This window comes from Mustela nigripes, chromosome 6 (genome assembly GCF_022355385.1).
Source record: "Mustela nigripes isolate SB6536 chromosome 6, MUSNIG.SB6536, whole genome shotgun sequence".
In the NCBI taxonomy this organism is placed as follows: domain Eukaryota; kingdom Metazoa; phylum Chordata; class Mammalia; order Carnivora; family Mustelidae; genus Mustela; species Mustela nigripes.
The window spans coordinates 88,831,543-88,846,397 of record NC_081562.1 but is presented as its reverse complement, the minus strand read 5'-3'; the positions used below and the strand labels follow the sequence as shown (position 1 = coordinate 88,846,397).

General features: G+C 50.6%; 1 protein-coding gene across 3 annotated transcripts; it reads left to right on the top strand.

Annotated features, from left to right (window-relative positions):
• Positions 1-7,088: 7,088 nt before the first annotated feature.
• On the top strand, positions 7,089-14,073 carry NFE2 (nuclear factor, erythroid 2). 3 transcript variants are annotated; one of them, XM_059403314.1, is made up of 3 exons: positions 7,089-7,324; positions 11,455-11,623; positions 12,801-14,073. In XM_059403314.1, the coding sequence occupies exons 2-3, from the start codon at positions 11,510-11,512 to the stop codon at positions 13,806-13,808; spliced, it is 1,122 nt and encodes a 373-aa protein (XP_059259297.1). In that variant the 5' UTR covers positions 7,089-7,324; positions 11,455-11,509; the 3' UTR covers positions 13,809-14,073. The 3 variants fall into 3 exon arrangements, with proteins under 3 accessions (XP_059259297.1, XP_059259296.1, XP_059259299.1); XM_059403313.1 differs by lacking the exon at positions 7,089-7,324 and adding an exon at positions 10,986-11,248; XM_059403316.1 differs by lacking the exon at positions 7,089-7,324 and having other exon boundaries at positions 11,536-11,623; positions 12,904-14,073.
• Positions 14,074-14,855: the final 782 nt, after the last annotated feature.

Genomic DNA, 14,855 nt, shown 5'->3' with positions numbered 1-14,855 from the left:
GAACCTCCTCACTAAGGCCTACTCCAGGAAACTTCCTCTCCACCCAAACCTCTTTTAACAACATTGGGGTTCTCATACACTATAACTGGTCAAATCTTATAGGGCTTCCCTCCACAACTGTGCATTTATATATATTGTATCTTCTGCTCAGAATGTTGTCTCCCATTTTTCTCCTAGGAAATTCATATTTTTTTCATCTTTCAAGACTAGTTGAAAGGTTACCTCCTCTCTGAGGCCTTCCAAGGGACAGTTGCTTCTTTTTTTTTGTTTCCCCCAAAACTAATTTTTTTTTAAGATTTTATTTATTTATTTGACAGAGAGAGATCACAAGTAGATGGAGAGGCAGGCAGAGAGACAGAGGGAGGGAAGTAGGCTCCCTGCTGAGCAGAGAGCCCGATTTGGGACTCAATCCCAGGGACCTGAGATCATGACCTGAGCTGAAGGCAGCGGCTTAACCCACTGAGCCACCCAGGTGCCCCCCAAACCTAATTTTTTAATCTTTTTAAAAATTTATTATTTATTTACTTGTCAGAGAGGGAGGGAGGGAGGGAGAGAGAGAGAGAGAGAGAGAGAGAGAGCACAAGCAGGGGGAGCAGCAGGCTTCCTGCTGAGCAAGGAGCCCGAGATGGGACTTGATCTCAGGACCCTGGGATCATGACCTGAGCCAAAGATAGATGCTTAACTGACTGAGCCACCCAGGCCTCTACTCCCCAAAAACTGATTTATCTATTCTCACATCACTGGCCATATTCACTGACCTGTTTATACTTGTGTCTGCCCCATCAGACTTGTGAGTGCCTAAAGACAAAAGATCACAATTTAATCATCTTGGTATCCTCCAAATTTAGCAATTTGGCAAATACTCTATAAATATTTGTTGATTGAGTGACAGTATTTAAACTCAGAACTAGACACCTTGAGGTATACACAAAAAAAGACAAAATATGAAATGCAATCCTTCTTAATAAGTTTACCTATTCATTAACAACAATTTAATGCAATAATTTAATATATTTAATAATAATATTAGGGCGCCTGGGTGGCTCAGTGCGTTAAGCCGCTGCCTTCGGCTCAGGTCATGATCTCAGGGTCCTGAGATCGAGTCCCGCATCGGGCTCTCTGCTCAGCAGGGAGCCTGCTTCCCTCTCTCTCTCTCTCTCTGCCTGCCTCTCCATCTACTTGTGATTTCTCTCTGTCAAATAAATAAATAAAATCTTTAAAAAAATAATAATAATATTAGATGTGCCATATATGTGCCATTTAATAATGCTTACTATAGCTCAGGCACTGAGTCACTGAATTAAACACACATACCTGGTTTTAAACTCATTTACTTCTCACAATAACACATAAATATTGCTATTATCCCCCAAATTACTGGGTGGGTAAAATTAGGCTTGGAGAGATTAAAGAACTTGCTTGTGATCTCAAAGTGATCAGAGTATCAGAGTATAGGCATTTCTGACTCCAAAATTCATGCTCTTAAAAAAACTTTTTTTAAGATTTTTTTCTAAGTTTTTATATATTTACATAATCTCTACACCCAGTATGGGGCTTGAACTCACAACTCCAAGATCAAAAGTCTCTTGTTTTACCAACCGAGCTAGCCAGGCACCCATCAAATTTGTGCTTTTAGCCTTTGTGTTACAGGGCCTGAGTCAAGTTTTGTACAATACAGTTTATACCACCATTATTACAAGGCAATATAATAAAATACAAAATCATATGGTTCAATTTGCAAATAAAACATTTAAATCAGGGGCGCCTGGGTGGCTCAGTGGGTTAAAGCCTCTGCCTTCGGCTCAGGTCATGATCCCGGGGTCCTGGGATCGAGCCCCATGTCGGGCTCTCTGCTCCGCAGGGAGCCTGCTTCCTCCCCTCTCTCTCTCTGCCTGCCTCTCTGCCTACTTGTGATTTCTCTCTCTCTGTCAAATAAATAAAATCTTTAAAAAAAAAACATTTAAATCAGGTTATTAATTATTTGATATGTATAAGGAACTGGCAGTCATGGACTTTCCATATAAGTACTGTATGTACATCATCTCATCTGATCCCCCACCGTCACTTGTGTTGGGAGCTCTATTCTGCCCATTTAGGAGAAACTGAGGCAGGAGGAGGTTTAAATAAATTGCCTAAACTCACAGTGGCGTGTTGAGCAGACCCTCAAACCCAGATCTCTCTTCTACTCAGTACTGCCTTGGGTTGGTAGGAAGGGCCAAGCAGAGCATTCTGGTGGAGGGGAGTGGCTTGATCAAAGACAAAAAGCTGGAATGAGCTGGATGGCTGTGAGAAGGAGTAAATAGTCAAGCATCTGGTTGATTCAGCGGGTGGAGCCTGTGGCTCTTGGTCTTGGGGTGGTGAGTTTAAGCACCACGTTGGCCACAGAGTTTACTTAATTAAAAAAAAAAAAAGTTAAAGGGATGCCTGGGTGGCTCAGTAGGTTAAGCATCTGCCTTCAGCTGAGGTCATGATCCCAGGATGGTGGAAACAAGTCCCGCTTTGGGCTCCTTGCTCAGCAGGGAGCCTGCTTCTCCCTCTGCCTGCCGCTCCCCCTGGTTGTGCTCTCTCTCACTGTCTGACAAATAAATAAATAAAATCTTGTAAAAAATGTTAAAAAAAAATAGGCATGTAGCAAGTCTCATCCTCCAAGGAGCAGAGGGTGGGGCTTCCTAGCAGTTCTGGCCCTGCAGAGGATTGCAACAGGGTGAGGTGGGGGTAGGGGTTTGGGTTCCTGGAAGGTGACTGAAGCCCAGAAAGCTGGCCCTGTGCCCACTGTGTGGCTAAAGCAGGCCCGCCCAATAGTGCTGGTGGGAGAGCCATGGCCTGAGGGCTAGTTCCTGGAAGTCTGGCTGCCACCTGCCCCCACAAACTGCTGCATCCTAGGCCTGGATGTCTCCCCGAGTCAGGCTGCCCACTGGCTGGCTGCAGTTCTGTTCCAAGTGTCTCTCACATATGAGTGTGGCTTCCAGATAGGTTAGTCTTATTCCCCAAACCCCTGAGGGGCTCTGGCCTCCAGGCTTTGAAGCTCCCATCTCCTAATAATAATAGACTCACTTTCTTGTAGATTTCTTGTCATCTTCTCAACACCATTAAATAGGTATCATCATTATCATCATCATCATCTCCATTTTTCAGGTGAGGAGAGAAAGCTCAGAAAGGTTGGGCTGCCCAAGCCCACATAGCCAAGAAAGGTTAAGACTCAAGCCTGGGTCTCAAGATGCAGGATCTGGTCCTCCCTCATTCTGCTCTACACCATGCCCTTGTCTCTTTTGAGATTTAGAATGAAGCCCCAGGGGTTATTTCTTCTGGGCTACTCTGGACTCATCTGTTAGCCTTCATCCATTTTGGGTTCAGGGCTAGGCTCTGCTAGCAGGGCACAACTCTTAGAAGTCAGAGTCTGGAATCTGCAGTCTTACCTACTCCCTGGACCCTAAGCCCTAAGCAATTTTGGTCTGAGAGTGGGGCTCAGTCTCCCCTCAACTCCTGAGAAAATCCTTTAGGAATTCTTATCGCTGGAAAGCAACTTCCTCAAAGACTTTTTTTAATCCTATCTTTCCCCAAACTAGAAGACAAGGAAAAACATCAGCAGATGGCTTAGGAGATCTGGCTCCAATACCTGGGCCTCGGTTTACTTTAGTAAGAGGGGCCTCAACTATTCCCAGGTCCCAGACCCCCTCCTCGACCTCCCCCATCCATCCGGGGTAACCGCCGGGCTCTGGTGCCTAGGATAACACCCAGCCCTCCCCTTGCCTCCTGTGGCTGCCTCCCCTTTCCGTCTGTTGAGAGAGGAAGCCAGGGGGTGGCGGGTGCAACCCTGCAGGGCACTGATAAAGGGCCAGGCCTGCCCCCGCCCCCTGGGGCCACTGCGGTCAGACCAGCAGGCAGACAATGCAGCCATCTCCCTCTGGGACCCACGGCCCTCCCCTGGTTCCACCTCTGCCCACCCCGCCCTACTCGGGAAGCTGGTTGCATAACCCAGTGGGGTGTTTGGCAACATTGCCTGTGGCTTGACCTAATGCTGGTGGTGGTGTGCACATGCGTTGGGGCGGGGTGGGGAGGGTGGATTGATCGGGGTGACAAGTCAGACTTTTGAGAATAGGTGAGCAGCCTGAATGGAGAATAATAGTGTAACAGTCAAGACATGTTGCCATGTTTTTCTCCACATTTTGTTTGCTACCTTTGCCGAAAGCAGGAGAATCTTGGGATTGGAAAATGCTAGGGATCCTGCGTTGCCAAGCCACAGGCACTATCCAACGCATCCAGGCGCCTAATCCCCTGCTAATCATAAATCAGACAAAGGAGACTGAAGAGAGAAGGCTGTTGACTCTGGACATCAGGAATCAGAGAAGAGGAGGCTGAAGGAACCATTCCCACCCCTGAGGGCTATCAAGCATGTTCTGGACTCAGGATGCAGGGTGGGAATGGCAGTCATGGCCTTTTCCTATAGGAGGGGAGTGGGAGAGAGGTGGGAAAGACAATTCTGGCTGGCCAAGCTGCCTCAGTGAAGGCTGTCTGTTCACTTAGTTCACCCTACTTGCTCATGTCTGTCCCCCCGAAATAAGCAGTAACTGCTTCAGACACTTCTGTAAATGCCTATTGCTTACAAGATGAAATATAACCTCTCTAGCTTGACTTTCAAGACTCTTTACAATCTTGCCCCAAACTTCCCGGGCTTATCTTCTAGTACTTCCTACCCCCACGCCCCACCCTAGTAGACCCAAAGTATTACCCTATGTTTTATGGCTCTGTGCCTTTATATCTTTGCTTGGAATACCCTTCTTCCTCTCTCTCCCTTGTGAACCCCTAGTCATTCTCCACAGCCCAGCTCAATTGTCATCTCCTCTGTGAAGACTTTCCTGAATTTCATCAAGCAGAAATTCAACTTCATAGCCCTTAATTTTTTTAAGGGCTTCCCGCTGAGGAGGGAGCCCAATGTGGGGCTCTATCCGAGGACCCCAGGATCACGACCTGAGCTGAAGGCAGACGCTTAATGACTGAGCCACCCAGGTGCTCTGGGTGACCTTTATTAGTGTAATTGACCTTTATTAGTGTAATTCCCCATCTAGACTGTGAGTGAGGGCATAGACTATATCTTATCCATCTTTGTGTTCCTGGAGTATAAAACATAGTAGACACTCAATAAATCTTCATTGAATGGATTAATGAATGATGAGGCTTGTGTTATCCACAGTTGTATCTGCCATGCCACAACAGTGCCCTGAGTTGGTAGTTTTCATTCAGTAAATGTTTGTTCACCAGCTGTAACCTGATATCATTATTTAATCAGCCACAAGTGTGACTATCATCACCCCTCATCCCCTCTGAGGGGCCCGAATAAGTATGCCACTGAGAGAGCTATATCTGAATGCCCAGATTCCAGGTATGTGACCTAGATTCATGCCCAGGTCATCAAGAGATTCTGAACCCACAAGTAACATGCCATGAAGCCATGGGTCCCCTCCTGTCCCACAAGGATCATGCATATAGAATCATGATCTCCTGGAATAGAGCCAGAACCCAAAGTGTTTAATCATGGGTGTAGTGTGGGGGTTGATCAACACCCACCTCCTCATCCTCCCCCCACCCCCAGCCTCCCAACCCCCGCACAGACACAAGCTGCCAGGAAGCCATATCAAACTGCCTCTTGAGTTGCTTGGTTGTGTTGCTGGTTGTGGAAGGTCCCAAGGGAGAAATGTAGTGCTGATGTAGGGGTGTAAGGGCGGGGAACACTTGGAGGAGGACTCCCAGCAGCTATTCTTTATGAACTGGGACAGAATATTTTCAGTATCTTAACAGTGAACATAAACTTTTTTTTTTTTTAGATTTTATTTATTTATTTGAGAGACAGAGATCACAAGTAGTCAGGCAGAGAGAGAGGAGGAAGCAGGTTCCCCGCTGAGCGGAGAGCCCGATGCGGGGCTCGATTCCAGGACCCTGAGACCATGACCCGAGCCGAAGGCAGAGGCTTTAACCCACTGAGCCACCCAGGCACCCCCAGTGAACATGATCTTATCAAAGAATGTTGGTTGGGTGCCAGCTCTGTCTTGGGGTGACACCCATCTGCCTCCCCGTCTTTAATGATTTCCAATAGAACTTGAACTATTATACAAAGAAAAAAATAGAGAAAAAGTTTTAAGCTGCAGTTGTAAGGACTGAAGCTAGACATGGGAAGGACTTTCCTTACAGCTGAGAGCCACTAACGGGAAACTAGAAGGAAACAAGACTCCTGTGGTCTCTGGAGAGAGATCTGTTTGGCCTGGGTCTTGGATTGTGCATTGGAGACCAAGGGATGATGGAGCAACTTCTGGGGGGTACTTCCTGCCCTGAGAAAGAGCTGCTGTGGGTGCTGGGGGATCAACCCGATATCCTAAGACATGTGCTGGCCCGTCCAGAGGATGAGGCTGCCCTGTGTTTGGGATGCCCTGCCTGGAAGAAAGGAGGACAAAGGGCACCCAGGGCCCCCTTTAAGAGAGGTGAATACTGTCGCTGCTGGGTGCCCTGTGCACATCTAACTCCCCTCACACACTGACAACAAACCTGGCCAAGAAAGAGGCCTTTGTCCTAGGACATCTGAGGCTGCTGGGGGAGGGGAGAAGGCTACAGGTGAAAGGACACATCAAAGCAGCCACTGCCCCTCCTCCCCAAAATAGCTCCCCTCCCTCTCTCCCAGACCCGAGGCTTTCCTTAAATAAAAGCAATGCCCTAAAAGCCCACTTGCCTTAACAGCTGGGACACTAGACATTGGGTCCCTATCTTCAGCAGCTATGACTCAGTTTCCCTGTCCCTAAGAGAGTTAGGGGGCAGAGGAAGGAGGTTAGACTTGTATGAAGTTTAGAGGTCACCTTGGAGTGGGCCACTAGGTTGGATTTCATCCTATGCAAGGGAGAAACGCAGGCCTGGCTGGACTCCTGGTCTCGGAAGGAGGGCTGAGAGGCGCTGGAAGCCATGTGTGCCCCCGCTGGCCGGGAGCAAGGTGGGGGGCGGGGTGTGGGCAGAAACCACACCAGGCTCAAGTTTCCTCTCTTGGCCAGAAGGGGCAGGAGGAGAGGAGGGCCACGGGGAGAGGGGAGGGCTGGAGGAAGGACGGAGAGCTCAGGCCGAGGTCTTCAGAGAGGAGGCTGGTGCGCCACCAGGCGCTCCCCGTGCTCAGGCCGAGCCTCCACACTCGGCGCTCAGAAATGGCCCGGGGGCGGGGCGCGGCCTTCCCCCGTTTCCAGAGGTAGCAGGGATCCTCACCCGGGAGGTGTCAGCGCAGGCCCAGCCTCCCCAGAGACAGCAACGGGAGCCACATCTCTCTCCTCGCCCAGCTCGGACCCTGCCACAGGTGCCTGAGGAGCGGGGTGGGAGGTAGATTCCAGTGGGATCCCACGGGCGAGCTGGGGAGGTGGAAGGGGCAGAGGGAGAAAATGACCAACTTTCCGCACACCCGCAGGAGACCTCAGGCCTTCCCTGGCTGCCCCTGGCTTGGGAATTAGACATCTTTGGGAATTCATCTGGGAGAGAACCTAGATGGCTTATTGAGCACTCTTGAGATTCTTGGGTGAGAGGCTGTATGTAGGTGGGGACCAGACAGTCATCCTCTGAGGCCCCTTTGAGGGGGTGGGGGTGACCCCGAGTAACCTTCAGCAGGAGGGTGACCCCCCCAGGGGGGGTAGCCAACAAAATCTTAGGCCTATGGTACCCCCCTTTCCTTTACTCAATTCCATCATGCTGCCCTGACTGGCCAGCTGGGAGGATTTGGGGGAAGGTGAGGAACTGGAGACCCTGGATGCCTGGATACCTGGATGGGTGAGGAGCTCTGCAGAAGGATGGGATGGTGGGCGCAGAGCTGTTGAGGTCTTGCCTCCTTTGCTCCTTCTGGGCCTGGGCAGTTGAGCTCACTAGAACTGACAGGGAGAAGAAGGCATCCTACCCCGGTACAGTTTCTTCGGACTGGAAATCTTAGCAGCTGGGAAAGTAGGAGGCTGGGTAGCAGTGGAAGAGAAGAGGGGAGGTAACAGATCTGCTGGGGCTGGGATTCTCTAGTCATTGACCCCCAAATGACTGGCGTTTGGTTTCTAGGACCGAATGAGGATAACAGAAACTTGTTCCTTTCTGCCTTGTTCCCATCCACCTGTTTGAGTTGTGTATGTCCTCAAGAAACTAAATCTCACTCTGATCAACTCTCCCTCTCTCTTCCGGTTTCCTCTGTTCACCTCTATGTGTCTCTCCCTCTTTGGGGATGGTTCCTAATATTTCTAAATAGCTTGCTCACCTGCCACTCCACACCCCAGGTTTCCCTGATACTTCCCCATCTTTTCACTGCTCCTGTTGACACAGGGAGAGGTGGGTTGACCTACTAAACCTCAGAACAGGATCCCAGAGGCAAGCGCCTTCTCTCGTTCTCTCCATCAAGGCACCCCCACAAATGGTCCTCATTTTGAATTCTTGAATATAAAGCTGTGTGTCATTCTGTGAGTACTCAGAGACTGTGATAAGAGCTTTCTGGGGAGCACCATCAGATTAAGGATCAGAGTAAGGAGGATGGATTATAGCCCCTGGAGATGGCGCCAGTCCTACCTGGTACATGTTGGTAGGGAGGAAGAGGGCTGTGTGACTTCAAAGTGCAGGTTAAACTGGAAAGTGAGAACTGTTTATTGTAAAGCAAAAGGGACACAGGGAGACCGGCTCTAGTCTCCCAAGAGCTGTTGTTTCTGCATCCTCTGTGACGTTTCGTTGGAGTCAATTCTGACTATGCCGTCCTCCCTACTCTATATCACTAGCTCCCAGTCCAAGTCACCCAGGCCCCCAGGCCCATCCTTAGAAAGGTAGGCTCCTAAGGTCCAGAGGGGCCTATGCCTGGTGTATAGACCACCAACAACCACTGACTATCTAGGGGAAACCATACTATTCCCTTTCGGCCCGGTGCAAGCTTGCCACTGCCCCAGAGAGGTGGTTGGAACTAGTTGATCTAGAGATTCTCATCAACTCCCTCTTCTCCGACCTCCTGCCTCCCACAGGGACCCTTCTGGATTCTCATTTCCCTGTCCCAAAGGTGCATGAGGAGGGGCTGATATTCTAGTCTTAGAGACCAGGACAGCCTAGAACCCAGCCTAGCCTGGGTCTGAAGCCTGCGTCTGGAGATCATTTGCCAGGCTCTTTTCTGGCTTTGTGTTCTTTCCTGTAAGTACATATGGTTGGACTAGTTTAGCATTTTTCAAGGTGGGATGGGCCTCTGGCATCGGAAACACTAGGGCACTTGTTAAAATGCTGCTTACTGGGTACCCGCACTTATGAATTCAATTCAGTGGGCCTTGGAGGGGCCGGGATACTGACAGGAGCCTGTGATTTTAGAAGTATGACAGGTGAATTCGGTGCAAAATCAGGTTTGTGACTCCCTGAGCTAGATGCCGTGTACTGCAGCATGGAACTTCTCTGGTCCTATCTCCATTTGATGGAAGAGACTGAATGGGGAACTGATTTGACCAAAGTCATGCTTTTGGAAGGCCAGAGAACCTGGTCTCCTGCCTCCTAGGGCAGGATCTTTGCACTGCACCTGCGAGTCAGATCCAGGAAGATACAAGGAGGGACAAAGTTGGGGTGGGGTGGGGGGTACGGTGTGAAGGACTATGAGGCAAGAGTCATTGTCCCTGCCCCCTAACCCCCTTCTCCATTCACTTTGCCTTTGGGCAATTTCCTCCCGAACCTGGGTGGGGGAGGGTGGGGTTCCGGTGTTGAAATGGCATCCTGGGCAGACATAAACACCCCACCCACTTTGCCCACGGGCCAAGCTCCTGGGCCTACACCAGCTCCCAGCTCTAGGGATGGCAGTATAACAAAGGGGCAGGGGGCAAGAACTAGGGAGATCCTCCTTCCAAAAGATAATTTGCAGTCCTTACTAATTTTGGATTAAGTCAAAGAGTGGATTTCGTATTGGATAGCTGTGATAGGCCATCCTTGTAGTGATCTAAGGTCATGCAATTTGAGGTCATCCAGTCCTGGCCTCTGTTCTTTTCTAAGTGTCTCCCTCTCCCAGCCTGCCTGCCTTTACTTATATGGTAGGGGTGGGGTGCTGTGTCTGGCCAGAAGATATTGGGAGGTCCCTGTGAAATCTACTTGTCTTCTCTTGTTGAAGGCTGGGGGAGCAGGTGCAGGGAGACAGGTGTTAAGGAATAGGGAGGTGGGATGAGGAGAGGGGCAGATAGAAGGGAGAAGATGAAGACAGGGGTGAGGGTTTGCTGAGAACTGTAAGCTGCCCAAGCAGAAAGGGACCTCGAGTTCGACTTCTCCAACTCCCTAGTTTTATAAATGAGGAAACAGAAGCTCAGAGCAGTGTGACAGCTTTGCCCAGCCTCACATGGCTGCTCTGTGGCTGCCTGGCAGCTAGAGCCCAGATCAAACATGGGTGGGGGTGCTGAAGGGGACTGTGTTTTTAAGATTCCAAAGAGATACTCCCCCAGAAGAAAAGAGATATCACAGGATGAACTGACTGAGGTGAACCGCCAGGAGAGGCTTGGAGTCTGGAGACTCAGGAGTGGGATGGGAAGGTGTCTGAGAGGCTGCTGCCTGCTAGCAGAGTTGGCTAGTAGACATTCCAGATGTATGCCGGCTCTTTATAGGGTTGAGTCTCAATTTCTGAATGGACCCTATAGAATCTTTGTGAAAATCATTCTCAAACTAATTCTTGTAAAACATCAGCATAGCTCTTGACAGTGCTTAATAAGCTTTTGCTATGGTTGTTGTATGCCCTTAGGAACCTTGGAAGCCTGGTGGTTTGGGTTGGGGTATGGCCAGGATGACCCTGTAGGGCCATAGGACAGAGGTCCAGTGTCTCCAGAGACCATTCCTCCTCTGCTGCCTCCAGCTGATAAACCTCTTATCAGGCTCAAGCAGGGGAGCCCAGAGTCAGGATAGGAGGAGAAGGCAGAACTGCTATCAGCCACCAGGCCTGGGCCGTATCTCAGAGAAGGGGAGGGGCTATCTGCTTGGCTCTTCCCACAACACGCTCCTTGGGGATCCCGAAGTACTCACTCTCAACCTTGGAGGATGAGACAGAGGAGGAAAACTGAGGACCGAGGGGGAAAGCAGGAGTGATCCCTGGAATTGCCCCAGAAAATGGGGGAAAAACAACCCCAGAAGATGTGACTTCTTCCCTGCCCGCTGATACAGTTTTCGGGAGCAAGAAGAAGGGGAAAGGGAAGGCACCTTGTCTGAAAAAGTAGGTAAAGACCTACTGTGCTCCCAAAGGACCTGACTACAGCCACAGCAGGTGAGGTGGAGATCACATGGCAGGGAAAGCCTTTGTAGCATAAGGAGTTGGTTGATGAGGACAACAGAGCTGAGGGCATGAAGCCTCTCCTTCTCTCAGCTGAGGCTGCTGGGAGATCTCCATGGAGGCAGGACAAAGTTGCTGGCCCCTAGCGGGGCATGCTTTAACCTAGATCTTTTTTTAAACCTCTTTCTCCTTTGACACAGGTTGCTGGGGCCTTTTGGGCTTTGGGGACCCGGGACCAGGCCCTGGCCCAGTAGGATGCCCCCGTGTCCTCCCCAGCAGAGCAGGAACAGGGTGACACAGTTACCCGCTCTGGAGCTGGGTGAGATGGAGTTGACTTGGCAAGAGATCATGTCCATCACTGAGCTGCAGGTGAGCAGGGTCGGGGGTACCTGGGAAAAGGAAGAGCAGAAAAATACAGAGTCTGGCTGGGACCTGAGGCAGGGGGTTGGAGCAAGCAGGGAATGTTCCAGGCACTGGAAAAGGATGGGCTGGAGTAGGAGGGAGATCTGGATGGAAGACCAGAATATGAAGGGGAAAAGGGTGTGGAAGAGCAGGGGAAAGGAGTGGTGGGGAAGAGTATAAGCTCTCTGGGCAGCCACACTGCTCACATCTCTCTATCCCACCTTCTGCCCCGCCTTTCTTTTCTCACCTTCTTCCCTTCTGAACTCCTCTCCTCCAATCCTGCCCATCTTCTTCCCTCATTTCCTCCCCCTGTCTTCAGATGCTGGGCCCCTTTCCCTCAGGTAGCAGAGCGGTAATTCAGGGGCCTGGAGAGGGGGGGGGGGTCAGACTATGACAGGGTCCTTGCCTCCTGCTAGTTGGACAAAGGGGTGTCTGTTGGTCTAACAATGATGCCTTTGTCCCATCTGGGCTGGAGCATGGTGTCTCCTCCATGTGGGTTGGGGGCCCTGTTTTCCAACATGTTCTCTCCTCCTCTCTGCACCTGGGCAGGGAGAGAGGGACTGAAGAGGAGAGGGTAGAGCTTGTGCTGGCTCCCCAAGGTGCCTCAGCCCCCAGACCTGGCTCTGCCCACTGACCCCACCCCTCTTTTCTCCCCTGTTGCAATGCCTGGGCCCTCAAGATCTGCCCTGAGCCCTCCTCCTGCTCAGCAGCTCCCTCTGCTGGGAACCCATGGGATGGCCAGGGTCTGAATTTGACCCTTTGACCCTAGATAACCACAGCAGGAAAGGGTTTGGGGAGGTGGGGGGATCATCATAGATAACAACTTCTTGTCTTCCTGAAGGAACTAAAGGAAGAAGTGCCACTTCAACCCAATAAGAACTTCTCCTGAGGAGGAGGAGATTCTATATTGTTGCAGCCTTAGATAGTCCTTTCCCAAGTCTGACATCAATGACTTCCATTCCTGTTTAAGCTGCTTTCTGATTGAAATAGCTTCAACCTTACAAGAAGCTTTGAATGATTTTTAGCACTTTTATGTTCCCCTGTTATCTCACTGTGTCTTTCAGAAGGACCCAGCTTCTTCTGGAGAAAGAACTGGTTTCTGTCCCTCAGGCTGTCTCCAAAACCTCTTTGTCTTTTCTTGCAGGGCCTAAACGCTCCAAGTGAGCCATCATTTGAGGCCCCAGCCCCAGCCCCATATCCTGGGCCCCCACCACCCCCAACTTACTGCCCCTGCTCAATTCACCCAGATGCTGGCTTCGCCCTTCCTCCACCACCTTATGAGCTTCCAGCACCCACATCTCAGGTCCCAGAGCCTTCATACTCCTATGGCAACATGGCCATCCCAGTCTCCAAGCCACTGACCCTCTCGAGCCTGCTCAGTGAGCCCCTCCCAGACCCCTTGGCTCTCCTGGACATTGGGCTGCCAGTGGGGCCCCCCAAGCCCCAAGAAGACCCAGAATCCGACTCAGGATTATCCCTCAACTATAGTGACGCTGAATCTCTTGAGCTGGAGGGGACAGAGGCTGGTCGGCGGCGCAGTGAGTACGTAGAGATGTACCCAGTGGAGTACCCCTATTCACTTATGCCCAACTCTTTGGCCCACCCTAACTATGCCTTGCCACCTGCGGAGAACCCCTTAGCCTTAGAACCCTCTTCAGGCCCGGTGCGGGCCAAGTCCACTGCACGGGGGGAGGCGGGGAGTCGGGATGAGCGTCGGGCCCTGGCTATGAAGATTCCCTTCCCGACGGACAAGATTGTCAACTTGCCAGTAGATGACTTTAACGAGCTGTTGGCACGATACCCACTGACGGAGAGCCAGCTGGCCTTAGTCCGGGACATCCGACGGCGGGGCAAAAACAAGGTGGCCGCCCAGAACTGTCGCAAGAGAAAGTTGGAGACCATTGTGCAGTTGGAGCGGGAACTGGAGCGGCTGGGCAGTGAACGGGAACGGCTTCTCCGGGCCAGAGGGGAGGCTGACAGGACCCTGGAGGTCATGCGCCAACAGCTGACGGAGCTGTACTGTGACATTTTCCAGCACCTGCGGGATGAAGCGGGCAACAGCTACTCCCCTGAAGAGTATGCTCTCCAACAGGCTGCTGATGGGGCCATCTTCCTGGTGCCCCGGGGGACTAAGATGGAAGCCACAGACTAAGCTGGCCCAGAGGGGTGGGACTGGTGATGGAGATTTTCTTTATTCCCTTCTGATAAATGTTCTCCCCAGAAGAAGCTGGGTTCTCCAGACCAGAAGGGGACAATGGGAAACCTGGCATTTGGAGGACCCAAGGTGTATTCAGTAAGGCTTGCCTTGAGACAAGTGTATGAGGGGAGGTTGGAATCTCTTTTCCATGATTCAGCTTCCTAGGTCTCCAACCTCCACCTCTTGTTTGAGCTTTGGTCTATAAAACGCTCTACACAAATAGCCTTCCACTGTGTCTTCCTTCTCAAGAGAGTGATGAAGCTCAGTACTGAGTTTAGTGCTTGTTAGTGGCGGGAGGGGAATCCTGCCAAGCTTGTTTCTTTCCCCAACAACTTTGTATGAGAGATACACAAGAAATTTGGGCTTGAGCAGTGTGATTTACCACCTTTATTAACTTTTTCAGAGCCCGAGATCATGGGTGATCTGAGGAATCACCAGGGAGGCCCACCCTCCCTGGTGGCCCACTATTTACAGAGCAGGGATTGCTGGCAGCACTGGCTACCTCTCTGTGCAAGGTCGCTGAGGTTTAGACCTCTCCTTTGTCAGTCTTTGGAACACAGAATAGTCTAGAATGCCCCCAGGCCTTTTTTCTGTTCTCTCCCTCCTGCCTACTAATATAGGATGTCCTCATCCTGATGTGCCAGAGCTCTCTCAGAAGACAGAGATGCTCTTGATTGGAGAATTTGACTGGACATTATTTTCGAGGGACTTCATACCCGAGTCTGGGCAAAACCTGCTCTCCTGTGGAGTAGGTTATTCCTTTTGGTGAACTCTTCTCCTTGGTTACATTAGACACACTATCCAATCTTCATTTCAGGACATCCCTTTTCTAGATCTTCAAAGATCTAGGTCTCTTACTTTCTTGAAGTGAATGCATTAAGTTCTAGAATCCTTTATCACATTGAAGTCCCATCAAACTTCTCAGACACTACACCTTCATCTCCCTGGATGGAGTTGGGTGGTTCCTGATCTTTCCAGTCACTGAATTAACATAAATTACCT

Excerpts from the sequence above, each read along its gene's own strand:
- NFE2 (XM_059403314.1), top strand. The coding sequence starts at position 11,510 with ATGCCCCCGTGTCCTCCCCAGCAGAGCAGGAACAGGGTGACACAGTTA. Across the intron at positions 11,624-12,800 it reads TGTCCATCACTGAGCTGCAG|GGCCTAAACGCTCCAAGTGA; the intron begins GTGAGCAGGGTC and ends CTTTTCTTGCAG.